This window comes from Scyliorhinus canicula, chromosome 6, assembly GCF_902713615.1.
Source record: "Scyliorhinus canicula chromosome 6, sScyCan1.1, whole genome shotgun sequence".
Taxonomy (NCBI): Eukaryota; Metazoa; Chordata; class Chondrichthyes; order Carcharhiniformes; family Scyliorhinidae; genus Scyliorhinus; species Scyliorhinus canicula.
Genome location: NC_052151.1, coordinates 9,918,224 through 9,945,426, shown reverse-complemented (window position 1 = coordinate 9,945,426; position 27,203 = coordinate 9,918,224). Strand labels below are relative to the sequence as shown.

Below are 27,203 nucleotides of genomic sequence, written 5' to 3'. Positions count from 1 at the left end.
GGCTTTCTCCAGCAGGCTGAAAACAACATTTCAAAGGTGATCGACAGCCTATTAAAGCAAGGTGTAATTCGACCCGTAGCGTCCACCAACAATGCTCCGATTTTGCCAGTTAAGAAACCAGGTGGCTCATGGCGGTTCACAATTCATTATCATGAATTGAATAAAGTAACCCCTTTAACAGCCCCCACCATTGCCACAAGTCCCGCGATCATGGTGAAACAGGGAGTGCAAGTGAAATATTTCACTGTGCTAGATATTAGCAATGGTTTCTGCTGCATTCCTTAAGACCAAGCTGGCCAATATATATTTGCTTTTACGTTCCAAGGTCAGCAGCACACTTGGACGTGTCTGTGGTGAATGTATAGTACTAGTAATTCACCAGTGTATTAGTATCATGTTCTGCCATTGTGTTACAGCTATGTTATACTGTTGACCTTGTGGGCTCCACCTCTGGGCCATTGTGTAGCTTCACCCACAGGGGGATATGTTGGGGCATGTATGGGCTCCGCCCATGGCTCCTCCCCTTGAAAGGAAGCATAAAGAGAAGTTGACCTGTAGAAGGTTCACAGTATTGTACCAGTCGCAGGCAGGCTCTGTTCTAAGCTGATTAAAACCTCGGTTTGCTTCTACTCGTGTCTTTGAGTGACTTAATCGTCGCATCAGTGTCTCCCACAAGGTTTCCACAACTCCCCATCCATTTTCCACAGACAGTTAGCTGCTGGTCTCTGCAAATTCTCCTGCCCTGAATGCAAGGGGCTGGTTTAGCTCAATAGGCTAAATCGCTGGCTTTTAAAGCAGGCCAGCAGCACGGTTCGATTCCTGTACCAACCTTGCCGGAATGTGGTGACTAGGGGCTTTTCACAGTAACTTCATTGAAGCCTACTCGTGACAATAAGCGATTTTCATTTCATTTCCACTTCGTATAATATGTGGACGACCTGCTCTTGCAAACCGACACCAACGACGAGCATGTGGCTCTGCTAGCCAAACTGCTAGCTCTGCTCCATTCCATCGGATGTAAGGTCAACCCCAAGAAAGCTCAAGTAATGAAAAAAAAAAGTACTTTATTTAGGGACAATCATCACCTACGGCAAAAGGGAGATTGAGCAGAAGCGTATTGACACATTGTAAAATTGCCCCTGCCCCGTAATGCAAGTGCACTCCGTTCATTCTTAGGTTTGGTAGGATATTGCAAGAATCATATTGATGGTTTTGCCACTAAAGCCGCCCCGCTCTCAGAACTTCTGAAAAAGAACGCCGCCGGGAATTGGATTCACAGCACACAGACGCAGTAAACGATTTAAAGAGCACCTTAGCAACAGCCCCTGCTTTACAAGTTCCTGACCGTGACTTGCCATTTGCCATAGAGGTAGCAGCCACTGAGCAAACCCTTTCAGTAGTACGCCTACAAGAACGACGTGACAGATTAGGACCCATAGCATATACTTTCACAGTTTTGGACCCCATAAAACAAGGATTTTCTGTCTGTGAATGGCACCTGCTTGCAGTCTTTTAGGCAGTTCAATACTTTGCATATATTACAGGACTCAACCCGGTCACAATCCTCACTGAGTACACCCCGCCTCAACTTCTGTTAGATGGCAGACGTAAGGACAGTTCAGGTAGCCAGGTTAGAGCAGCGTGATGGATACTACTATTGCAAGGCAGAGACATCTCCGTAAAGTGCACCAAGGTCCACATATTTTTAGCAGACAACTTACAATATGCAGGAACCCATGAGTGCCAAATCATTCCAGCCAAACAGCACACAGGACCCTTTATACCCAAGTCACTACAGCCACGGGCAGGCAGCAAGAAACCAGGGGTGGAATTCTCCCGCAATTGGCATAGCGGTCTGTACTGGCGCCAAGAGCGGCGCAAACCACTCCAGTGTCAGGCCGCCCGGAAGTTGCGGAATCCTCTGCACTTCCGGGAGCTAGTATGGCGCTAGAGTGGTTGGCGCTGCGCCAACCGGCGGCGAAGGGCCGCTGGCGGGCAGCGCGTGTTGGCGCATGCGCAGGACTGCTGGCGTGTTCTGGCACATGTGCAGAACCACCGCCATGATTCCTGCGCATGCGCAGGGGGTTTCTTCTCTGCGCCGGCCATGGCGGAGCCTTACAGTGGTTGGCGCGGAAGGAAAGAGTGCTCCCACGGCAGAGGCCCACCCGCAGATCGGTGGGCCCCGATCACGGTCCAGGACACCATGGCACCCCCGGGGGCCGGATCCCCCTGTGCTCCCCCCGAGGACCTCGCTAGATGGCCGTCAATCCAGGTCCCGCAGGGATGGACGATATCCATTTCACGCCAGCAGGACTGGCTGAAAATGCGCGGCTGCCCGGCCCATCGGGGCCCAGAGAATTGCCGGGGGGAGTCGATGCCAACAGCCCCCAACCGGCGTGGCGCGATCCCTGCCCCATCCAAAAACCGTCTTTGGAGAATTCGGCAGTCGGCATCGGAGTGGCGGGGCGGGGTTCACGCCACCCCTCGGTGATTCTCCGACCCGGCGGGGGGGGTTGGAGAATCCCGCCCCAGATCTCCACCAATCAAGGGAGACATTCTATGTAGGTGACTCCTCGACTATTGAGGATAGTGTTAGAATAACTGGACAAAGTATATATATATGGACGATTCACAGGGACATTCGCTGGAAGAAGTTGCTTTAAAATTGCCAGGACATCTAGGATCCCAAGCAGTAGAACTGGCAGCCATAGCTTATGTAATCGCCCACCCGGAGTCTTTCCCAATGCCTGCATGTATGTCTGCAATTGTTTGATCGAATTCCTCCCCCTTTGGGAAACTCATGGTTTTGTGTCCGCCAACGGAAAACCCCTACCCTCAGCCCCTTTACTGAAACACATCCTTAAGGAAGCCACTGGCCGCACATACGTCATAATTAAAGTTAAAAGGCAACATCGCACCTCCCCACACAGCAACTGCAAGGCAGACGCCTTACCTAAAGCTGGATCCCGCAATGGACACTTCTGGCAGCCACCCGAAGGTGAGCAAATGCATGCAATCCAGATTTCCCAAACAAACATTGCAGATATGTCCCAAGCCCAAAATGCAGACGAGTCCCTCAAACAAGTTTTAAATGGCACCTACCCAGCCCCTTATGATAAATGGAAGAATACACTCACTATAGAGGATAGCATAGTTTTAAAGGAAGGAATTCATGTGGTCCCCACCCAGGACAGAAACCAGCTAATATACCAATTTCATGACGGACACGGACAATAGGGAATAGACATTATCATTGCCCATTTTAAATCGTTGTGCTGGTGGCATGAATTGAAAAGCAACTACACCCATTATGTTGAGAACTGCCTCATTTGTGCTCAAAACAATCCCGATCGTTATGCAAAGATAGGACAATTAAGACACTCCAGTCCTGTAGAGGTCCCCTAGACAAACCTTCAAATCGATTACATTGGTCCCATCCCACCCTGCAGAAATGGTTTCAAATATGTTCTGGTCATTATTGATACGTTTACTAAATGGGTCGAAGCCTTTCCCACCCGCTCAAACACAGCAAAAGCTACAGCTAAAATCCTGACCCATCAAATATTCACGCGCTGGAGTCTTCCACGCAGCATTGAGTCAAATCAAGGGACCCACTTCACTGGCAGGGTAATGCAAAATTAGAATTAGAATTAGAACAGTACAGCACAGAACAGGCCCTTCGGCCCTCAATGTTGTGCCGAGCAATGATCACCCTACTCAAGCCCACGTATCCACCCTATACCAGTAACCCAACAACCCCCATTAACATTATTTTTTAGGACACTAAGGGCAATTTAGCCTGGTCAATCCACCTAACCCGCACATCTTTGGACTGTGGGAGGAAACCGGAGCACCCGGAGGAAACCCACACACACACGGGGAGGATGTGCAGACTCCGCACAGACAGTGCCCCAGCGAGGAATCGAACCTGGGACCCTGGAGCTGTGAAGCATTGATGCTAACCACCATGCTACCATGCTGCCCTAATGTAAATGTAATAGCTATCTTTGGGATCAAACAGAATTTCCACATAGCATACCACCCCCAGTCCAGTGGCTTCGTCGAGCGCATGAACCAAACTTTAAAATCAATTATCAAGAAAACAGTGCAGCAAAACAACACTACTTGGGACACAATAATTCTCTTCGCCCTCATGTTCATTGGGAACACACTTATGACTGGCAGGCCCATGAAAGGAATTGAATATTTGTTAACACTTGATTTGGCCAACTCCGCAGTAACCACCCTCACTCATGACAAAGCAGTGCAACAGATTACAGAGAACATTAAATCGGCACAACTGGCTGCTGCTGTCCGACTATCATAGAAATTTGGACACTAGGAAAAGGCAGAGTAAAGCCTACTTTGACAAAATGGTCCACCCCACAGAATATACAGTCGGCAAGCAAATTGTGATCTCGCAGTGCAACCCAAGCTCCTTCCTATCCCCTAAATTCGCTAACCTTTAAGTCATTTCAGACAAAGTAAGTCCCTCCGTTTACAAGATAGCATACCCTAATGGCAAGACTGGTTAGTTCCACATCAATGAACTCAAAACATACGGAGCCCAATGTAATCATGCCCACCACGTCACCTTGGCAATGGGAGATGACGACGCCCCACCCACTGACCAAACGCTTCCCCCTCATGGCAACACCCTTCCTGCTGCCCCGCCCACACAAGCTGGATTCACACTTGAACTTGACTGAGATGATGACCTGCTTGATCTTAATAGTAACCCGAGCGACTTACTCGATCTCTCCAAGTACAGCGGCCCTAGCGACGTACTTGATCCCGTGCAGGATAGCGATCGTCCCGACCTAATTGACACAAATGACTTGCTTCACCCTTCCCAGAACAACGACTTGGTTTACTTTGGCCCCATGCCTGCCTGGCGCCCACCACTGATTTATTCTCACTCCCCTAGCAACATTGTTTCCACCTCCCTGACCCCAGACCATGGCTACCCTACGCTACGCCAAAACCCCAACCCTCCATTATGGTACCATGACCCCGCTCACAGATTGATAAGAACAGACGGATCAGACAATTCACAGAACCACACAGCAAACAGCCTGAGTAATGTTGTGAACCTGCACGACGCCGAATCTGACGGATCTCACTAAATTCGTACATCGGTGCGACGCCGGCTCAAACTCATGTAAGTTCACCGCTGAATTAACAATGAGCATGGAATCGAACCCAAATGATTACAAATTGTTCCTGTTCTTCATGGTCACTCAGGTAGGGAGACATGGCACTAATCCCCGCCCTGCCTTGGGACTCAAAAATGGTCAGATAACACTGGGGTAATGGGGAAATGGCATTTTCCCCGCCTTACCCAGGGATCCCACACATTTGTCACCTGCAGCGGTCCATCCTCACCTCATGTTGTAATGTAAATCGCTTATTGTCACGGGTAGGCTTCAAATGAAGTTACTGTGAAAAGCCCCTAGTCGCCAGATTCCGGCGCCTGTTCGGGGAGGCTGTTACGGGAAGGCTGGAATGGCTTTCTGCACACTACATAGATCTGGACAGGTCTTAATCTCTTCAAGTCTGATCAGCTCTCTGGTTGGTCGTGGGATTAAAAATGTATTTCCCACAATGCTTTGTATTCTAAACCCTTGCATCTTCAACCCTTCCTTTCTAGACCCCTGTGGGTCACTTCCACGTGCTATTTACACTTAAGACACAATGGTTGCTGCTCACTGCTGCTACGGCAACACAGGCTGTCCACAACTCACCCCTTACAAGGTTGGAACTCTGTGCCACAATCAATTCCTCTGTGCTCCCGGGACGAAAATTTATGAAACTGGCAGCCCTGAAATACGGCTGGTTAAGCTAAGCCTCAACCACCCATGGTTGTGATCAAGATAGAGACTGGTCGAAGAAACTGTCCGACCAATCTAAGCCTCGTCCAGACAGGCTGTGAGAAACACGCATTCTTGATTTCCTGCACTTCAATTTGCATTTCTTGTCTCTCTCCTGAACTTATTTAAAACAAAATGGGGGAGTCAAGCATGGTGACAATCAACACAATTACAATGGGTAATTTGTCTAACAGAGAAAGAATAATAAATACAGATGTCAAACAAAAGATAATAACACGATACTATACTTGAATCCTTAGGAATAGACGGACGACAGAAAAATCACAAGAAGAATCCAAGAGCACTCCTCTTCATCAACATCATTATCGGAGCCATCGGACTCAACCTACAGGAGATTTTAAACTTACAGGACAATATAAACCCTTCACCTTTACACTCAGGGTACCTATGGTTTGCACCACATAGTGCAGGGGAATGTGAGGTCAGTACCTTATGGGTGTCATGATATGCAAACATGCAACCAATGAACACTCAGAATAGGACGCAACCAATGGGAAGTCAGGACACTCAGAGGTGGCATCACCACAAGGAGACATGACATAAACACTATAAAAGGGATGAGGCACTCACACCCTGCCTCTTTCCACAGACAGACATCTAGAGAATTAGACAGGGTTGATTAGCAGCATCATACCCCAGCACATGGCTTAGAGCAAGCTGGTACAGTTAGACTGAGTTTCTAAAGTTAGATTAGCAGAGAGTCGAACTCATTTGAGATCTGTGTTAATAGTTCAATAAATGAAATTAAATGAAAATCGCTTATTGTCACGAGTAGGCTTCAATGAAGTTACTGTGAAAAGCCCCTTGTCGCCATAAACACGTTGAACACATTTCAGAGTCTGGAGCATCCTTTAGTTAAGACTGCATCAAGTAGCAGCCTGTGTTTTATTCCGAAGCAGCATAACACAACAATGGGTAAACACCAACATCAGCATCTATTCGGGTGTAACAATCAAAGGGAAATATACAAAAGGCCCAATGGGACCACATCAGAATGCTACACTAGTACCACTGGAAAAAGGAATTGGTGGGAACTTCCAAATGAAGGGTATCCCGAAATTGGATGTTTAGCAAAAAGCCCAGAAAAAGATTTGGAATTGGACAAAAATGCCCGAGACACTCACTGAGGGTAACTTGGCCCTGTAAGAAATCAAGATAGGACCTAAGCCAGCCCCAAACACCACCACCCGACAATCAATAGAAACCGAGACCATCACCAGCCAGGATACCACCCAACAATTGTTAGAAATCAAGACCAAAACCACCACCTGGTGGGAGGACATTGCAAATTGGAACCCCATCTCCCACATAGCCGAAGTCCTCCTCCTGATTGCAGTAATATATATTGGCATCCTCACATTCCAGCTCCGCAAATGGAAGGCACGAGCCTCCCACCCACAGATATACACGGTCCGAGCTGCCCTTTTAGGAATTTAATAAGAGGGTACCCTGCGAATGTATACCTCATGAATGAACATAAACAACCGCTGCTAAAATGAGCCATTTGTGCCTTTGTATTAATTTTAAGAATAAGTGGAATGAAATATGATGCTGCTGTTTTAAATTTTGTTTTGAAATTAAGTTATTTAATGTATGAGCAAGTAGCATGAGAGTAGGTTAGCTTTGAAATGAACTGTCTTTAAAATGAATTTAAGTTAGAAATGCTTTAAATGAATATAATTTAAAAATGAAAGGAATTAATTTTATGAACTGTATGTAATAATGAATTAGGTAAAACTGTGCAATATATAGTGTAGAGTAGGACCTGAATTGACCGACAAGTGACTGGGGAAGACAGGGCAGGTATTGGTTCAAGTCTGTGATCCACCATGTTTTGCGTTCAGGATCAAGAGGATGGATATGTGGCCATTTAAAATGGCCGCCTGCAAAGGATAATGGGAATTGTGGTGAGGCTGGAACACAGACAAGACACAGCTCGTGTGTTTTTGCAAAAGCAAACCAGACCTATACAGAAACTTGCACCTGCTGGAGGTCAATCACAGATCTCCCCAGGACAATGGGACTCAGATTGAAACATAACTAGTAACAGACACGGGGACGCCTATTCAACTTATTTGGGAGTGCATACGTGCCTTGGACAATAACAACCAGGACCTGCCAAGCTATTGAGGTACCCGCCCTTAATTTGCCAGAATCGATTAGGGTGATCAAAATCCCATCGATCCATTGGATCCCGAGTTGGGATCGCCCAAAAGAGCGTGAAAGATTGGAGGATAAGAGGAACTGCGCGAACAAGGTGTTGTCCCTTTTGGGACCGGCCTCTGCCCCACCAACTGCAGCATATCGACCAGACAAATTCAAAGACTCGTGATCTCTACCAGAAGGACGAACCTCAGCCCAGACATACCTGACAACTTCCAGCCGCCACACCAGATAAAGGCCTTATCTGACCTGCACAGAGCCGGTCACTTCAAAGTTAAGTAAAGTTCCAGCTGTTAGATATAGTCTGATGTGTAGTAGCGTGTAAGTTATTAAGTATAGAACCAATCCTATGTTTAATAATAAACTATAATTGAACTAATATACTGGTCATTTGTCCAATACACGGAACGTATTGGCATCTTGTGGTAATAATGAAGATAGAAGTCAACAAAGGCAAGCCTGCAAAGCAGCCGATGATGCCATGGACTATCGCGTGATTATGCTCTTATAGTGACCATGCAACAACAGAACAACCCACAAATACAACAGTAATATTGTTTGTTGTGTTTGACACAACTTTTTTTTATTCTTACACGGGATGTGAGTGTTGCTGGCTGAGCCAGCAGTTATTGCCCATTCCTAATTGCCTTTGAATGAGTAGCTTGCTAGACCGTTTAAATACAGTGGCTCTAAGAGCAGGTTAAAGGTTAGGTTACAGCGAGTAATTCACCTCCTGACCTCTCAAAGCCTGTCCACTATATACAAGGCACAAGAGTGTGATGGGATATTCCCTATTTGCATGGATGAATGCAGCTTCAACAACGCTCAATAAGCTCAACACCATCCAGGACTAAGCAGCCTGCTTGATTGTTTCCCCTGCCACAAACTTTCACTGACTAATTGTGGCAGCCACATGTAACATCTGCAAGATGCACTGGATTAGGGTTCCTTAGGCAGCACTTTCCAAACCCACGACCACTACCATCTAGAAGGACAAGGACAGTAGATAAATGTGAACACCACCACCTGGAAGTTCACCTCAAAGTCACTACTATCCTGACTTGGAAATATATCACTGTTCCTTCACTGTTGATGGGGCAACATCCTGGAACTCCCTACCTTACGGCACAGTGGGTATACCTTCACTGTTGCTGAGTCAAATTCCTGGAATTTCCTCCCCCACTAGCACTGGGTGTGCCTAGACTTCAGGGAATACAGCAGTTCAAGAAGCTCACCACCACCTTCTCAAAGGCAATTAAGGATGGTCAATAAAAGCTGGCCTAGCCAGTGACGCCCCTTAAATTATTATTTTTTACATTCATAGCAACCAGCGTCAATTTCGGACACATGTCCCCAGATGTTAGTGAGGAACACGTTTTTGACTTTTAATAATAATAATCTTTATTAGTGTGACAAGTAGGCTCAGATTAATACGGCAATGAAGTACTGTGAAAATTCCCTAGTTGTCACACTCCAGCCCAGGGACCCTGGCGCTGTGATGCAACAGTGCTAACCACTGTGCCACCATGCCATCCTACTTTAATTAAGCAGGTTGTTCTTTTGTCATTTCCGCTGACTTGGTTGATCCCTGGTGCTACGTCTGGTATTATTTTTTTAATTATCGGTAGCGATTTTCCACAACTGATTTACTTGTAAGGCCATTTCAGGGGCCATTTAAGAATTCACTACAATGCTTTAGGTCTGAAGTCTGGCCGACATGTGACTTCAGACCTAAAGTTTCCTCTCCTAAAGGACATTAGTGAGCCAGATGGGGTCAATATTCACATCAGTGATTTTTGATGGAGGTAATAATCTTTAATAATCTTTATTATTGTCACAAGTAGATTTACTAATTTACTGTAATGAAGTTACTGTGAAAAGTCCCTAGTCGTCACATTCCGGTGCCTGCTCGGGTACACTGAGGGAGAATTCAGATTGCCCAATTCACCTAACAGCACATCTTTCGGGACTTGTGTGAGGAAACCGGAGCACCCGGAGGAAACCCACGCAGACACGGGGAGAACGTGCAGATTCCATACAGACAGTGATCCAAGCCGGGAATCAAACGTGGCACCTTGGTGCTGTTAAGCAACAGTGCTGAATACTGTGCTACCGTGCCGTCCAATATCAGGTCACAGTGGTACATTGATTCATTTTTTCCAATTAAGGGGTTATTTAGCGTGGCCAATCCAGTTACCCTGAATATCTTTGGGTTATGGGGGCGAAACCCACTCAAACACGGGGAGAATGTGCAAACTCCATATGGACAGTGACCCAGAGCCGGGATTGAACCTGGGACCACAGTGCCATGAGGCACAAGTGCTAACCACTGTGCCACCGTGCTGCCCATCAGTGGTACATAGATGAACAATGCTACTGCAACTCAATGACGAGGAATCATACGAACGCCAGAATTCAAATTCCTGAATTACATACAAAAAAAGAAAAAAGAATATTTTATTTAATTGCAATTCTATTACTATCTATCATTTCATAACAGACGAACTTACGTAGAAGTAGTCAATGGGCTCAAATATACGTCTGAAGAGCTGTCTCACCCACAGTATCTTTCCAGCAACAGGAGGCATATTTCTAGCAAGGGGTGGATTTTCTTTACACATCTGGTAATGCTGCAAAAGAAATCAGAATTAGAAAAGAAAAAATCAGTCAACAAATTATTTACTAAAAAAATGAGTGTGTTTAACAGCCTATTGGGCCAGAATTTGGACAGGTAAAGCCAAATTGTAATAAATTGTTTCTCAGACTAATGGCTGCAGATAATGCTAAGCAGTTCCTCCTTAGCATTGAACCCTCTTCCGTTACAATGATGTATGAATGTGGAGCTGCCTGGCAAATTACATGTGCCACGCTCGACCATCCATCCGGAAGTTTTAACTTCACAGCATCCCTTGACTCTAGCTGTTCTAGATCCTTCGCTGATCTGTCATAATAACGTAGTTGTTTCTGTCTGTTCTGCTTGATCTTTTGCTAAGCATCGCTATTGTCAGGATTTGTTGTAGTTAGAGACGTAATGTGGTGTGTATCTTTTGATTCATAAGCAATTATGCTGGTGAATATCCCGTTTCAAGTGGTTTTGGTCTGAAGCTTAACAAAGCTACGTTTGGTACGCTTTTGGAATCCCAGCTTTTTTGAGAAGTTTCTTGGCTATATGTACCCCTTTCTCAGCATTTCCATTGGATTGTGGATGAAGTGGGCTGGAAGTGACGTGTTGAAAGTCAAATTGTTTGGAGAACTCCGTCCATTCGTTGCTGTCAAAACACGGTCCATTACTATGGCGGCGAATGGGATGCCATGTCTTGCAAATAATTCCTTCGTAGCTTGATGACTGCCTTTGAACTCGAGTTGGATAGCTTGATTACTTCTGGATAGTTCGAAAAGTAGTCTATGACTAACAAATAATCATGGCCTTGGAAGAAAAACAGCTCAATGCCTACTTACAACCATGGAGTTGTGACGATTTCATGCAATGTAAGTGTCTCCTTCTGATGATGGGACTGGTTCTTCTGACACGGATCGCACTGTGCCACGAGATTGCCAATGTCATCGTTGATTCCTGGCCAATACACCGACTTGTGAGCCCTTCTTTTGCATTTTTCTATCCCCAGATGGCCTTCATGCACCTTGCTAAGGAGCATGTTTCTTTAAGAAGTTGGAATAGCAATACGATTTTGCCTGAGCTGGAATCCATTTACACTGCTGAGCTCTGCTCGGATATTTATGTAGTTGGAATAAGTTCCTTTGGACCAACCTTCCCGCATGTACTTCAGCACACGTTGGATAGTTTCATCTTTGGAAGTTGTTTCTTTAATGAACTTCGACTTTTCGTCAGAGACAGATAGGTTTTCTTCAATCAGCTCAAAATCGTACCTTTGACGTTTCATAACTATTCTTTATTGTCTTACAGACATGTCATTCAGGTTTTTCTTTATAATGGAGACGAGAGGACGATGATCAGTTTCCACTGTGAATGTGGGTAACCCATACATGTAGTTATGGAATTTGTCCATACCCGTAAGTAGACCCAAACACTCCTTTTCATATTGCTCACAGCGCTGCTCGGTTGGTGTCATCGATCTCGAGGCATACGCACTGCGCCTATGCCGTCTTTGCTGGCATCTGTCTAAATCTTCGTTTTACTCTATGGATTGAAGGACAGAACAGGTGCTGTGGTGTGTGCTCTCTTCAGGTCAGACAACTCCCTATTGTGTTCCTCACACCAAGTGAAATTTACGTTTTTTCTGATAAGGTTTTTTAGTGCCGAGGTGCATGATGACAAATTGGGTATGAATTTGCCCAAAGGTTGACAACACCCAGCATTCGTAATACAGCCTTTCTGTCTTTCGGAGATGACATTCTGCTGGTGGCTGCAATCTTTTCAGAGTCTGGCTGGACTCCTTGAGCTGATATTTGATCACCAAGAATATTCATCTGGAGATGCCAAATTGGCATTTGGCTCTGTTTAGTTTTAGACCAAACTTTTCAATTTGCTTCAAGACTTGCAGAAGCCATGCATTATGTTCCTCTGCATTTGATGACCAAATGATGATGTCATCAACGTACACTCATATGCCTGCAATATCTTCGACCATCTGCTCCATAGCTCGATGAACATTTCGGAAGCTGAAATCATCCCGAAAGGCATTCTACTGAGGTAGTACCTCCCGTAAGATGTGTTGAACGTGCAGAGTTTCCTACTGGCTTCATCTAACTTTAGTTGCCCAAAGCCCATGATGGGTCTAGCTTGGTGAAGATCTTGGCACCCAACATCTCACTCATGATTCCCTCTCTCTTTGGAACTGGGTAGCGTTCCCGCTTAATATTATGATTTAGATCCTTTGGATCGCGAAAAATTCTCAGGGCACCGTTAGTTATCTTTGCATAAGCCATAGAACTGACCCAGTAAGTTGGTTCTTCCAATTTGGTGATTATCCCCAACTGCTGCATTCATTCAAGTTCTGATTTGAGAAGTTCCCTCAAAGGAGCTGGAACCCTCCGAGGTGGATGAATGACTCTCTGGCATTCACTCTTAGCTGGATTTTATATTTACATCGCAGTTTTCCCATACCGTGAAAATGAAAATCGCTTATTGTCACAAGTAGGTTTCAAATGAAGTTACTGTGAAAAGCCCCTAGTCGCCACATTCCAGCGCCTGTTCGGGGAGGCTGGTACGGGAGGAAACGTGAGGAAATATTTGGATAATAGCCTCAACCCAGATCATGGCAAATTGTTGAGATCCTATCTGAGCTGGAAATACATTTCACAAGTTGCAGAATCTCACAAGCCTTAACACCCAGTAGTGAAGATCGCTCAACTATTTCAAATTTGACCGGAACCTCCTTTTCTTTGATCTCTACTGTTCGGTAGCAAGTGCCCATTGTGGTAATCACATTGCCATTGTAGTCCTGCAACTGACAAGCCATTGCCATCAATCACTGGTGTAATTTTTAATTTGGCTCGGCCTGTCTGATTAATGAGATGCACTTTTGCTCTGGTATCCAATTTCATTTTAATTGTGACTACATTTATTACTAATGGAATCGTCTAATCACCATCATTATGTCCAACAGATATCTGTTTTGAAATGTCTGAATTGGAGGTTTCCTGTTGCGCTTTCTTTGTTTCGACAAAGAAAGAATCTTCTCAATCAAATGCATCATCCATTGAGTCAGTTAAGATCGCTTTATGATTTCCGGTGAAGACGATGTGCTGAGAAGTCGTACATAAGGTGGCCCTCCTCCCGTGAACCTGCAAAATACCACTTTCCACCGGAAAATTGCCTAAAAAGTCAAGAATTCATTCCCCAGACCATAGCAGAACAACAGGGGGAAAAAGGAAAAAGAAAAGGATGCTAGGCAAAAGCCAAACCACGGCGAGCTGAGACCAGGAGTGAAAGGAGCCTAGAGCAGCAACGAATGGACGAGCCGACCGGCGCATGAGGCGGTGACACCCGAACTTGGCCGAAGAGAGAGAGGGCCCAACCAGCCGCACACAAAGCCTTCCCTCACCGTTCATTTCAAGAGCGCTGAAGGAGCACAGGAATGAGACAAAAATTGACATCCAGGCAGCGGTGAAGGGCGGGTTGCTGAAGCTCTGGCGCACATGCTGCTGGCTCTGGACAAAGCCGAAAAGAGACTGAAGGCCCAGGAGGTGACGATCACAGACCTGGAAAGGGCTGAAATGGACCAGAGTGACCAGATCGTCGTCCTGGAAAAAGAGGTGGCGAGGCTGGTTGCGGCACAGGACAGCCTAAAGGAAAGGTCGAGGACCAAGAGAAGAGGCGGCAACATTTACGACTGGACCTGCCAGAGTGGACCTGCCAGAGTGGATCGAAGGTGGGGACTCCACAGACTATGTGCGCAAATTCTGGGCAACCTGATGAGAAGGGAGATCTTCCGGAACCTACCGTAAATAGACAGAGCACAACGGTTGCATGACCAAAGTCTAAAGCCGGGGACGAGCCAAGGGCGCTTAAAGCGAAAATGCACCAGTACCAAGACCGGGAGAGAATCCTGAGCTGGAGAAAAGCAAATTACTGCGGATGCTGGAATCTGAAACAAAAATGAAAATGCTGGAAAATCTCAGCAAGTCTGGCAGCATCTATAGGGAGAGAAAAGAGCTAACGTTTCAAGTCCGCTGACTTTTTGTCAAAGCTAACAGACAGAGAAAGTGGGAAATATTGATACTGTGGAGTGAGAATGAAAGAAATAATGTGGCCATGAGCACCCAGTTTCCCTGGGTTTCTGTGGCTATGACTCATCTTTCATTCTCATTCCACAGTATAAATATTTCCCACTTTCTCTGTCTGTTGGTTTTGACAAAGAGTCATAGGACTCGAAACGTTAGCTCTTTTCTCTCCCTACAGATGCTGCCAGACTTGCTGAGATTTTCCAGCATTTTCCCTTTCGATCCTGAGCTGGGCCAGGTCGTCCAAAAACTGCAGCTGGGAAGGATATAAGATAAGGATATAAGAGGACATTGGGGCTGACCTGGCCAAGGGCCGGGCTGAGTTCAACAAGCCAAAGACCATGCTGTACAAGCGTTGCTTATGATTTGGCATGCTATATGCAGCCACGCTCTGGAACACATACCAGGACAAAGAACATTTTTATTGCAGTCCCTACGGAGGTGGAAAAGTTTGTCGCAGAGTGCGGGCTGGAAAAACAGCAATAAGGAAAATGATGAGGAGCCCACGAAAAGAGACTGTAGCACTGCTCACGTGGCGGGGTGGAGAAAAGAACCTCTCCCACCCCTACTATATCCTATACAGCCAACATCAAGCCAATACCAAAAAGATGGGAGAACATGGCCTCATTCTGGACAATGAAGATAGTGGTAGAGGGAAGGATGAGTGGCGTCCAGAAAAGTACAGGGTAAGACAGGGGATAGAGTGGGCAAGAATTTCAGAGAGCAGGTGAGGAAAGGAAGGACAGTAACTCCCGGGAGGGGAGCCACGACACTAGCAGGATAGCTCGCGTCGGGACTCATGCAAAAGACAGAGGTCACAGGGAGCCCCCAGGAAGGGGACAGCACCTGTCTGGGGAAGGGGGAGGGGGAACAAAAAGGCAAGTGAGTGAAATGCATTTGGTGACCATATCGGAGATAATGATCATAATTCAGTTAGATTCAGTATTACCATGAAAAAGGGCAGAGATAACGCAGGAGTAAATATTGTGAACGGGGGGAAGACTAGAAGGGACTTGGCTGGAGTGGACTGGCCAACACTGCTCGAGGATAAATCTGTGGAAAACCAGTAGGAAGCACTAAAAGGAGAGATCCTAAAGATGCAAAGGAGACATATCCCCTCCAAAAATAAGAATGCCACTGCCAAGTCTAGACACCCCCGGTTGTCGAGAGGAATACAGGGGAAGCGAAACAGAAAAAGAAAGCCATTGGCATAAAGAACTAAGCAGTATAGATGCCTAGAAAAGTAGAGAAAGTTCGAGGACGAAGTCAAAAAGGAAATGAGGAAATCAAAGAGAGGGCATGAAAAAAGATTAGCAAGTGAAGTTAAAGAAAACGCAAAGATGTTTTACCAATATATTAATGGAAAAGGTTGGACCTATCAGAGATGAACTTGTGTAGATGTAGAGGCAGTAGCAAGGGTCTTAAATTAATATTCTGCCTCTGTGTTTACAAAGGCAATGGATGATGCAGATATAGTATTCCAGGAGGAACATTGTGAGATACTGGATGGGATAAGGCGGCACAGTAGCACAGGACAACACGGTAGCACAGTTGCTTCACAGCTCCAGGGTCCCAGGTTCAATTCCCGGCTTGGGTCACTGTCTGTGCGGAGTCTGCACATTCTCACCATGTCTTCGTGGATTTATTCCGGATGCTTCGGTTTCCTCCCATAGTTCAAGGTTAGGTGCAGGTTAGGTGGATCGGCCATGCTAAATTGCCCTTACTATCCAATAAGGTTAGATGGGGTTTCTGGGCGACGGGGATGGAGGTGTGAGCTTAAGTGGGGTGCCGTTTCCAAAGGCCGTTTCTGATTTGATGGGTCGAATGGCCTTTTTCTGCACTGTGAGTTCTATGATTTTATGATAAGCATAAAGAGAGAGAAAGTACTCAAAGGATTAAAATCCTTGAAAGTTGATAAGTCACCAGGGCCAGACGGATTGTTTACAAGGCTACTGAAGGCAGTCAGGGAGGGCTCAGCAAAATCTCTGAGGATGATTTTCTTTTTTTTAATAAATTTAGATTACCCAATTATTTTTTCCAATTAAGGGTCAATTTAGCGTGGCCAATCCACCTACTCTGCACATTTTTGGGTTGTGGGGGTGAAACCCACGCAGACACGGGGAGAATGTGCAAACTCCACACGGACAGTGACCCAGAGCCGGGATCGAACCTGGGACCTCAGTGCCGTGAGGCAGCTGTGCACTAGGCCACCGTGCTGCCCTTGAGTATGATTTTCTAATCCTCACTAGATACAGGTGGGTACCAGGGGACTGGAGAAATGCAAACGTGGTTCCATTGTTTAAAAAGGGATCAAAGTAAACCAGAGATTATAGATCATAGAATTTACAGAAGGAAGCCATTTGGCCTAACGCGTCTGCACTGGAAAGGGCACCCTACTTAAACACATGCCTCCACTCTACCTTCATAACCCCAACTAACCTGTTGGACACTAAGGGGAAATTTAGCACGGCCAATTCCCCTAATCAACATATCTTTGGCCTGTGGGAGGAAACCGGAGCACCCAGAGGAAACCTACGCAGACAAGGTGAGAAAGTGAAAACTCCACACAGACAGTCACCCGAGACTGGAATTGAACCCTGGATCCTGGAGCTGTGAGGCAGCAGTCATAACCACTGTGCCATCATGCCACCCAATTATAAGCCAGTTAGTCTTATGTCAGTGGTAGCACAAATTAGTAAAATCAATCCTGAGAGATAGGCTTAACTGTCACATAGAAAGGCATGGACTAGTCAGGGATAGTCAGCATGGATTTGTTAAAGGAAGGTCTTGCCTCACAAATTTGATCAAATTCTTTGAGGAAGTGACAAGATGGCAGTGCAGTGGATGTGGTGTACATTGATTTTAGCAAGGCATTTGACAAAGTTCCACATGGCAGATTTTTCAAGAAAGTGAAAGAACGCCCATGGGTTACAGGGCTCTGTTTCAAATCGGATAAAAAGTTGTTCAGTAACAGGCAACAAAGGGTAATGGTCAATGGTTGCCCTTGCAACTGGAAAGTTGTTTAAATTGATGTTTCACAGGGTTTGGTGTTGAGACCCTTACTATTTGTGTTATATATTGGAGATTTGGACAAGAATGTAGGGCGCATGATTGGGAAATTTGCAGATGACACAAAATTGGCCGAGTTTGGACAATGTAAAGGATAGCTCAAAAGGAATGAGATGGATTGGTGGAGTGAATGATAAAGTAGCAGATGGAATTTAACACAGAGAAGTGCGAGGTCATGCATTTTGGAAGATCGAACAGTCATAGGGAGTACACAATAAATGAGGATACAATAAGAGGGGTAGATGAAATGTGAGATGTTGCGTGTACAGATGCACAGGTCTCTAAAGGCAGCAGTTCAAGTAGACAGGGTTGTTAAGAAAGCATATGGAATGCTCTCCCTCATTGGCAGAGGTATAGAATATAAAAATAAGGATATAATGTTAGAGTTGTATAAACCACTTGAAGCCACAACTGGAGTATTGTATGCAGTTCTGGTTGCCTCATTGCAGGAAGGATGTTATTGCTCTGGAGAGAGTGCAGAGGAGGTTTACAAGAATGTTACCGGGGCTGGAAAGTGTGGCTACGATGAAAGATTGGACAGGTTTGGGTTATTTTCCTGGAGCAAGTAAGCCTGAGGGGTGACTTCATTGAGGTGTACAAAATTATGAGGGGAAGAGATAGGGTGGACAGGATAAAATTGTTTCCCTTGGTGGAAAATTCTAGAACCACGGGACATAGATTCAAGATAAGTGGCAGAAGGTGTAGAGGGGACATGAATAAAAAGACAGAAACCCTAAAGTCTTTTAAATGGTACATGGATATGCACCTTAAGTGCTCTACGCTACAGGGCTATGGACCGGGTGCAAGGAAGATGGGATCAGAATAGGAATCTGGGTGTTCTCGGGATGGCATGGGCAAGATGGGGTGAAAGGCCTCCTTCTGTGCTATAACTTTTCTATGATTCTACGATTGTTAGCATTTTAAAATTCAGCAAAGGCAGACCAAGGGATTGATTAAGAATGGAGAAATACAATTTGAAAGTAAACTAGCAGGGACCATAAAAACTGACTGTAAAAGTTTATATTGGTAAGTGAAGAGAAAAAGATTAATAAAAAACTAATGTAGGCCCTTACAGTCAGGAATGGGAGAATTCAGAAAAAGGAGCAAAGAAATGGCGCAGGAACTAAATGTGTACTTCTGCCTTCACAAAGGAAGACATGAATCATTCGCAACATTCCAAATGCTTTCTTAACAACCCTGTCTACTTGAACTGCTGCCTTTAGGGACCTGTGCATCTGTACACGCAAAATCTCACATTTCATCTACCCCTCTTAATGTATCCTCATTTATTGTGTACTCCCTATAACTGTTCGATCTTCCTAAATGCATGAGTGGATGATCCATCGCGGTATCGTCTGGAGGTCCCCAGCATCACAGATGTCAGTCTTCAGCCAATACAATTCAGTCCAAGTGATATCAAGAAACGGCTGAAGGCACTGGATACTGAAAAGGCCAAGGGTCCTGATAATATTCCGGCAATAGTACTGAAGACTTGTGCTCCAGAACTTGCAGTACCTCTAGACAAGCAGTTCCAATACGGCTAGAACACTGGCATCTATCCAGCAATGTGGAAAATTGCCCAAGCGTGACCTGTACACAAGAAACAGGACAAATCTAACCCAGCCAATTATCGCCATATCAGTCAACTCTCCATCATTAACAAAGTCATGGAAGGAGTCATCAACAGTGCTATCAAGCACTTACTCAGCAATAACCTGTTCACGGACGCTCAGTTTGGGTCAGCTCCTGACCTCATTACAGCCTCAGTACAAACATTGACAAAAGAGCTGAATGCCAGAGGTGAAGTGAGGGTGTTAGCAGAAGAAATTGCTATTTGTGTCAGGATTGGTATAATAAAGATGTCTCAAAGTATTGTAATAGCACAGGTCAAAGGCAAACCAGCAGGCAAAGGGTTAAACATATACCAAGGGAAAACTAGCAAGCAAGGGGTTAAAGTCACCCACATTGGAAATTATTTAATCATCTCACAGAGCATTTGAATATGAAAAGGGAAACACGGGAGGCCCCAGTAAGTCTGAGAGATCCATTGTCCAACACATTCGGACCTCTTCTAGAAGATATATATTTTCAGCACAAACCCATGAGATTGTAAGGAAACATTGTATTCTTTAATCATTTTCCCATTACAGGGACCAGATAATATGCAGACTGATCAATTTGTATTGTTCCGAATGATTCAGTGATGTCAATACCTGCTTGTGACTCTCTGAAGAACTTTAAATATAGATGCATGTAATCTATCTCTCCTGTGTGCACACAGTTTTTCCAAATTAAATAAAGTTTTACCAACACCACGAGGTTGAGAATAGGCTTTGAGGTTTTTCTTCCCTCCAACAGAAGGTGACTGCCCTTGACATCAAGGCAGCATTTGATCTGGTATGGTAAACTGGAGTCAATGGGAATCAGGGGGGAAACTCTCTGCTGGTTGGAGTCAGATCTGGCACAAAGGAAAATGGTTGTGGTGGTTGGAGGTCAATCATCGCAGCTCCAGGATATTACTGCAGGAGTTCTTCAGGGTAGGATCCTAGGCCCAACTATCTTCAGCTGCTTCATCAATGACCTCCCTTCCATCACAAGGTCAGAAGTGGGGATGTTTGCGGATGAATGCACAATTTTCAGCACTATTCGCAAATCCTTAGATAATGAAGCAGCCCATGTACAAATGCTGCAGTGGACAATATACAGGCTTGGGCTGACAAGTGGTAAGTTACATTCATACCACACAAGTGCCAGGCAATGACCATCTCCTACAAGAGAGGATCTAACCACCACCCATTGACATTTACTGGCATTATTGTCACTGAATCCTCCACATCAACGTCCTGGGGGTTACCATTGATCAGAAACTAAACTGGATTAGTCATATTAATACTGTGGCTATCAGAGCAGGTCAAAGACTAGGAATCAGACAGCAAGTAACTCACCTTTGGAGCCCCAAAGCCAAGAGTGTAATGGAATACTCTCCACTTGCCTAAATTAATGCAGCTCCAACAACATTCAAGAAGCTCAACACCATCCAAGTCAAAGCAACCCACTTGATTGCTTGCTCCTCCTTTCACATACCCTCCACCACTGTCGAACAGCAGCCGTGTGCACCATCTACAAGATGCACTGCAGTAACTTACCAAGGTTCCTTAGACAGCACTTCCCAAACCCATGACCAGAAACATCTAGAAGGACAAGAGCAGCAGAGACATGGGAACCCCACCACCAGGAGACTCCCCTCTAACTCACTCACCACCCTGACTTTGAAATATATCGCCGTTCCTTTGTTGTTATTGAGGTAAAGTCCTGGAACTCACTCCCTAACAGAACAGTGGGTGTACCTACACCTCAAAGACCGCAGAGGTTCAAGAAGGCAACTCACCACCACCTCCTGAAGGGCAACTAGAGGTGGGAAATAAATGCTGGTCAACCAGCGACACCCACATCCCGTAAAGGAATAAAGAAAAATGTACTGGAAATTCTGAGAAGCGCAAGTATTAGTGTGAAAGGGTTTTCGGGAAATTAATGGGTTTGAAGGTGGACAAATCTCCAGGGTCTGATAATCTTCATCCCAGAGTACTTAAGGAAGTGGCCCGAGAAATAGTAGATCCATTGTTGGTCATTTTCCAAAATTCTTTGGATTTTGAATGGTTCCTTACAGATTGGAGGGTAGAGAATTATTCGCTATTCAAAAATGGAGATAGGGAAAAAACAGAACCATAGACCACTGAGCCTAATGTCTCAGGGAAGTTGCTGGAGTACATTATAAAGGATTTCAAAGCACAGCATTTGGAAAGTACTGGTGCAATTAGACAAAGTCAGCATGGGTTTATGAAAGGAAAATCATGCTTGACAAATCTATATGAATTCTTTTAAGTGGAGTTGACCAGGGATAATTACGGATAGTGTCTTGAAAATGAAAATCACTTATTGTCACGAGTAGGCTTCAATGAAGTTACTGTGAAAAGCCACATTCCAGCACCTGTTCAGGAATTGAACCGTGCTGCTGGCCTGCCTTGGTCTGCTTTCAAAGCCAGTGATTTAGTCCAGTGTACTAAACAGCCCACGGCTTAACACGCATAGAAAGTTGGTTAGCAGACAGGAAGCAAAAAGTTGGAATAAATGGGTCTTTTTCTGATTGGCAGGCAGTGACTAATTGCGTACTGCAGGGATTTGTGCTAGGACGGCAACTGTTCACATTATATATTAATGATTTGGACGAGGGAACAAAATGCATTATCCCCACATTTGCAGATGATTCAAAGTTGGGTGGGGGGTGAACAGGCCCTTCGGCCCTCTAAGCCTGCGCCGATCACGTGTCCTATCTAGACCGACCTCGATATTCTTCTATACCCCGTCTGTTTATGTGTCTATCCAGATAAGTCTTAAAGGTCGCTAACATATTTGCCACAACCACCTCACTTGGCAGTGCATTCCAGGCCACCACTACCCTCTGTGTAAAAACTTCCCACGCCCATCACCACTGAACCTATCTCCCCTCACCTTGAACTTGTCGGCCCTTGTAATTTTCAATTCTGCCCTGGGAAAAAGCTTCCAACTGTTCACCCTATCTATACCCCTAATAATTTTAAGAAACTTCTATCAGGCCGCCCCTCAGCCTCCGTCTCTTCAGGGAGAACAATCCCAGTTTATTCAATCTCTCCTCATAACTAATACCTCCATACCAGGCAACATCCAGGTAAACCTTTTCTGTACTCTCTCCAAAGCCTCCACATACTCTCTCCAAAGCCAACTTCTGGTAGTGTGGTGGTCAGAATTGGACACAGTATTCCAAATTTGGCCTTGCCAACATTCTATATAACTGTAACATAATTTGTGAGCTTTTATACTCGATACCCTATCCGATGAAGGCAAGTATGCCATCTGTTTTCTTTACCACCATTTCCACCTGTGCTGCCATTTTTAAGGAACTGTAAACCTGCATGCCCAGATATCTCTGTATGCCTATGCTCCTGATGATTCTGCTATTTATTTTATAGCTCCCACCTGAATTGGACCTCCCAAAATGCATCATCTCGCATTTGTCTGTGTTAAATTCCATCTGCCATTTCTCCGCACAATTTTGCAACCTATCTATATCCTGCTGTATTCTTCGACAATCTTCATCACTATCAGCAACTCCTAGCAAAAATAGGAAGGCAGATTACTATATAAATGTGTGTAAACTGAGTGAGGTGGATACTGAGCTAGAGCTTGGTGTCCTCGTGCATCAGTCGCTGAAAGTAAGCGAGCAGGTACAGCAGGTAGTAAAGAAGGCAAATGGTATGTTGGCCTTCATAGCAAAGGATTTGAGTTTGGCAGGGGGATGGCAACCAGAGCTATGGATCAGAGGATAGGGTAGCTGTTGAACAGGCAGAAATAGTATGTAGCGAGTCTGTGAGGAAGGATAGACAGTTGATCGGGCAAAGTTGCACTCAGTGGGATGGGTTAAAGTGTGTCTGTTTCAATGTAAGGAGTGTCAGGAATAAGGGAGATGAACTTAGAGAATGGATCAGTATTTGGAAATACGATGCTGTGACCATTACGGAGACATGGATTTCACAGGGGCAGAAATGGTTGTTAGATGTTCAGGGGATTGGATATTTTAAGAAGAATAGGAAGGGAGGTAAAAGAGGAGGGGAGTGGCAGTGTTAATTAAGGAGCGCATCACAGCTGCAGAAAAGGTGGTAGTCGAGGAGGATATGTCTACTGAGTCAGTATGGGTGGAAGTCAAAAACAAGAAAGGAGCAGTCACTTTATTGGGATTTTCTATGGGCCGCCCAATAGCAGCAGAGGGATGGAGAAACAGATTGGGCGGCAGATCTTGGAAAGGTGCAGAAGTAACAGAGTTTCTGTCATGGGTGACTTCAACATCCTTAATATTGAGTGGAACCTTCTTTGTGAAAATGGTTTGGATGGATCAGATTTTATCAGATGTGTCCAGGAAGGATTCCTGACTCAATATGTAGCTAGGCTGACTGGGGGGAAGGTCATATTGCATTTGATGCTAGGCAACGAACCAGGTTAGGTGTCAGATGTCTCGGATGGAGAGAATTTTGGTGATAGTGACCACAACTCCTTGATCTTTACCATTGTCGTGGAGAGGGATACGAAGTGTCGCCACCTGGGTTGGCCACTTCCTCACACAAAATGGAAGAACAAAGCGAGCACTTTTCCAGGAGACTCATCCAGAGTGGGGGATTGAAACTTGGTAATTTGGTGCAGTGAGGTAATTCAGTGCAGAGTGTGAGGAGGTGCTTTTTAACCCTGGTAAGTGACTGGTAAGTAGTCTCTCTGTTTCTTTTCATTGTCTAATTTATTTATTTTTATTTTGAAATTCTAGTTGTTTAAGTTTACCAAGGGTTTAAGACATGGCAGGAGATCCCAGACCCGTGTCATGCTCCTCGTGTGCGATGTGGGTGCTCAGGGACACATCCACTGTCCCTGGCTCCTTCACGTGCAAGAAGTGTGTTCAGTTGCAGCTCTTGTTAGACGGCTTGACGGCTCTGGAGCTGCGGATGGACTCACTTTGGAGCATCCGCGATGCTGAGGAGGTCGTGGATAGCACGTTTAGCGAGTTTGTCACACAGCAGGTGAAGCTTACTGAGGGAGATAGAAAATAGGTGACCAAAAGAAAGAGGAAGAGTAGGAAGGCAGTGCAGGTGTCCCCTGCGGTCATCTCCCTGCAAAACAGATATACCGCTTTGGATACTGTTGAGGGAGATGGCTCACCAGGGGAAGGCAGCAGCAGCCAGGTTCATGGCACCGTGGCTGGCTCTGCTGCACAGCAGGGCAGGAAGAAAAATGGCAGGGCTATAGTGATAGGGGACTCGATCGTAAGGGGAATAGACAGGCGGTTCTGTGGACGCAATCGAGACTCCAGGATGGTATGTTGCCTCCCTGGTGCAAGGGTCAAGGATGTCTCGGAGCGGCTGCAGGACATTCTGGGGGGGGAGGGTGAACAGCCAGCTGTCGTGGTGCACATAGGCACCAACGATATAGGTAAAAAACGGGATGAGGTCCTACAAGCGGAATTCAGGGAGTTAGGAGTTAAACTAAAAAGTAGGACCTCAAAGGTAGTAATCTCAGGATTGCTACCAGTGCCACGAGCTAGTCAGAGTAGAAATGTCAGGATAGATAGGATGAATGCGTGGCTCGAGAGATGGTGCAAGAGGGAGGGATTCAAATTCCTGGGGCATTGGGACCGGTTCTGGGGGAGGTGGGACCAGTACAAACCGGACGGTCTGCACTTGGGCAGGACTGGAACCGATGTCCTAGGGGGGGTGTTTTCTAGAGCTGTTGGGGAGGGTTTAAACGAATGTGGCAGGGGGATGGGAACCAATGCAGGAAGTTGGAAGGTAGTAAACCAGGGACAGAAACAAAAGGAAGTAAGGGTAAAAGTGCAAGGCAGAGAAGCCATAGGCAGAAATCCATAAGGGCGACAGTACAAGGTACAGCGACTGAGGGGAGCACAGTGAATAGGCCCAGTAATAACAAAAGGAATAAAACTGGAGATGTTAAGATTCAAAACAGAGGTAAAAAACCCAACATAAGTGTACTTTACCTGAATGCTCGTAGTATTCGGAATAAAGTAAATGAGTTGATGGCACAAATCATCGTAAATGACTATGATTTAGTGGCCATTACTGAAACATGGTTAAAGGATGGTCACGACTGGGAGTTAAATATCCGAGGGTATCAAACTATTCGGAAGGACAGAGTGGATGGTAAGGGAGGTGGTGTTGCTCTGTTATTTAAGGATGACATCCGGGCAATAGTAAGGGATGACATCGATGCTATGGAGGATAAGGTTGAATCCATTTGGGTGGAAATCAGGAATAGTAAGGCGAAAAGGTCATAGGAGTAGTCTATCGGCCACCAAATAGTAACGATATGGTGGGGCAGGCAATAAACAAAGACATAACTGATGCATGTAGAAATGGTACAGCAGTTATCATGGGGGATTTTAATCTACATGTCGATTGGTTTAACCAGGTCGGTCAAGGCAACCTTGAGGAGGAGTTTATAGAATGTATCCGCGATAGTTTCCTAGAACAGTATGTAATGGAACATATGAGGGAACAAGCGGTCCTAGATCTTGTCCTGTGTAATGAGACAGGATTGATTCATGATCTCATAGTTAGGGATCCTCTCGGAAGGAGCGATCACAATATGGTGGAATTTAAAATACAGATGGAGGGTGAGAAAGTAAAATCAAATACTAGTGTTTTGTGTTTAAACAAAGGAGATTACAAGGGGATGAGAGAAGAACTAGCTAAGGTAGACTGGGAGCTAAGACTTTATGGTGGAACAGTTGAGGAACAGTGGAGAACCTTCCAAGCGATTTTTCACAGTGCTCAGCAAAGGTTTATACCAACAAAAAGGAAGGACGGAAGAAAGAGGGAAAATCGACCGTGGATATCTAAGGAAATAAGGGAGAGTATCAAATTGAAGGAAAAAGCATATAAAGTGGCAAAGATTGCTGGGAGATTAGAGGACTGGGAAATCTTTAGGGGGCAACAGAAAGCTACTAAAAAAGCTATAAAGAAGAGTAAGATAGAGTTTGAGAGTAAACTTGCTCAGAATATAAAAACAGACAGTAAAAGTTTTTACAAATATATAAGACAAAAAAGAGTGGCTAAGGTAAATATTGGTCCTTTAGAGGATGAGAAGGGAGTTTTAATAATGGGAAATGAGGAAATGGCTGAGGAACTGAACAGGTTTTTTGGGTCGGTCTTCACAGTGGAAGACACAAATAACATGCCAGCGACTGATAGAAATGAGGCTATGACAGGTGAGGACCTTGAGAGGATTGTTATCACTAAGGAGGGAGTGATGGGCAAGCTAATGGGGCTAAAGGTAGACAAGTCTCCTGGCCCTGATGGAATGCATCCCAGAGTGCTAAAAGAGATGGCTAGGGAAATTGCAGATGCACTAGTGATAATTTACCGAAATTCACTAGACTCTGGGGTGGTCCCGGTGGATTGGAAATTAGCAAACGTGACGCCACTGTTTAAAAAAGGAGGTAGGCAGAAAGCAGGAAATTATAGGCCAGTGAGCTTAACTTCGGTAATAGGGAAGATGCTGGAATCTATCATCAAGGAAGAAATTGCGAGGCATCTGGATAGAAATTGTCCCATTGGACAGACGCAGTATGGGTTCGTAAAAGGCAGGTCATGCCTAACTAATTTAGTGGAATTTTTTGAGGACATTACCAGTGCAGTAGATAACGGGAAGCCGATGGATGTGGTCTATCTGGATTTCCAGAAAGCCTTTGACAAGGTGCCACACAAAAGGTTGCTGCATAAGATAAAGATGCATGGCATTAAGGGTAAAGTAGTAGCATGGATAGAGGATTGGTTAATTAAT

General features: G+C 45.2%; 1 protein-coding gene across 5 annotated transcripts in view; it reads right to left on the bottom strand.

Annotated features, from left to right (window-relative positions):
* Positions 1 to 27,203, bottom strand: part of LOC119966976 (dynein heavy chain 8, axonemal-like) — a 1,648,910-nt gene that overhangs the window by 1,159,083 nt on the left and 462,624 nt on the right. For all 5 annotated transcript variants that reach the window (XM_038798944.1, XM_038798946.1, XM_038798947.1 and 2 more), the window contains one exon: positions 10,565 to 10,684. In XM_038798944.1, coding sequence (XP_038654872.1) covers positions 10,565 to 10,684 — 120 coding nt within the window. The remainder of the gene's footprint in view (positions 1 to 10,564; positions 10,685 to 27,203) is intronic.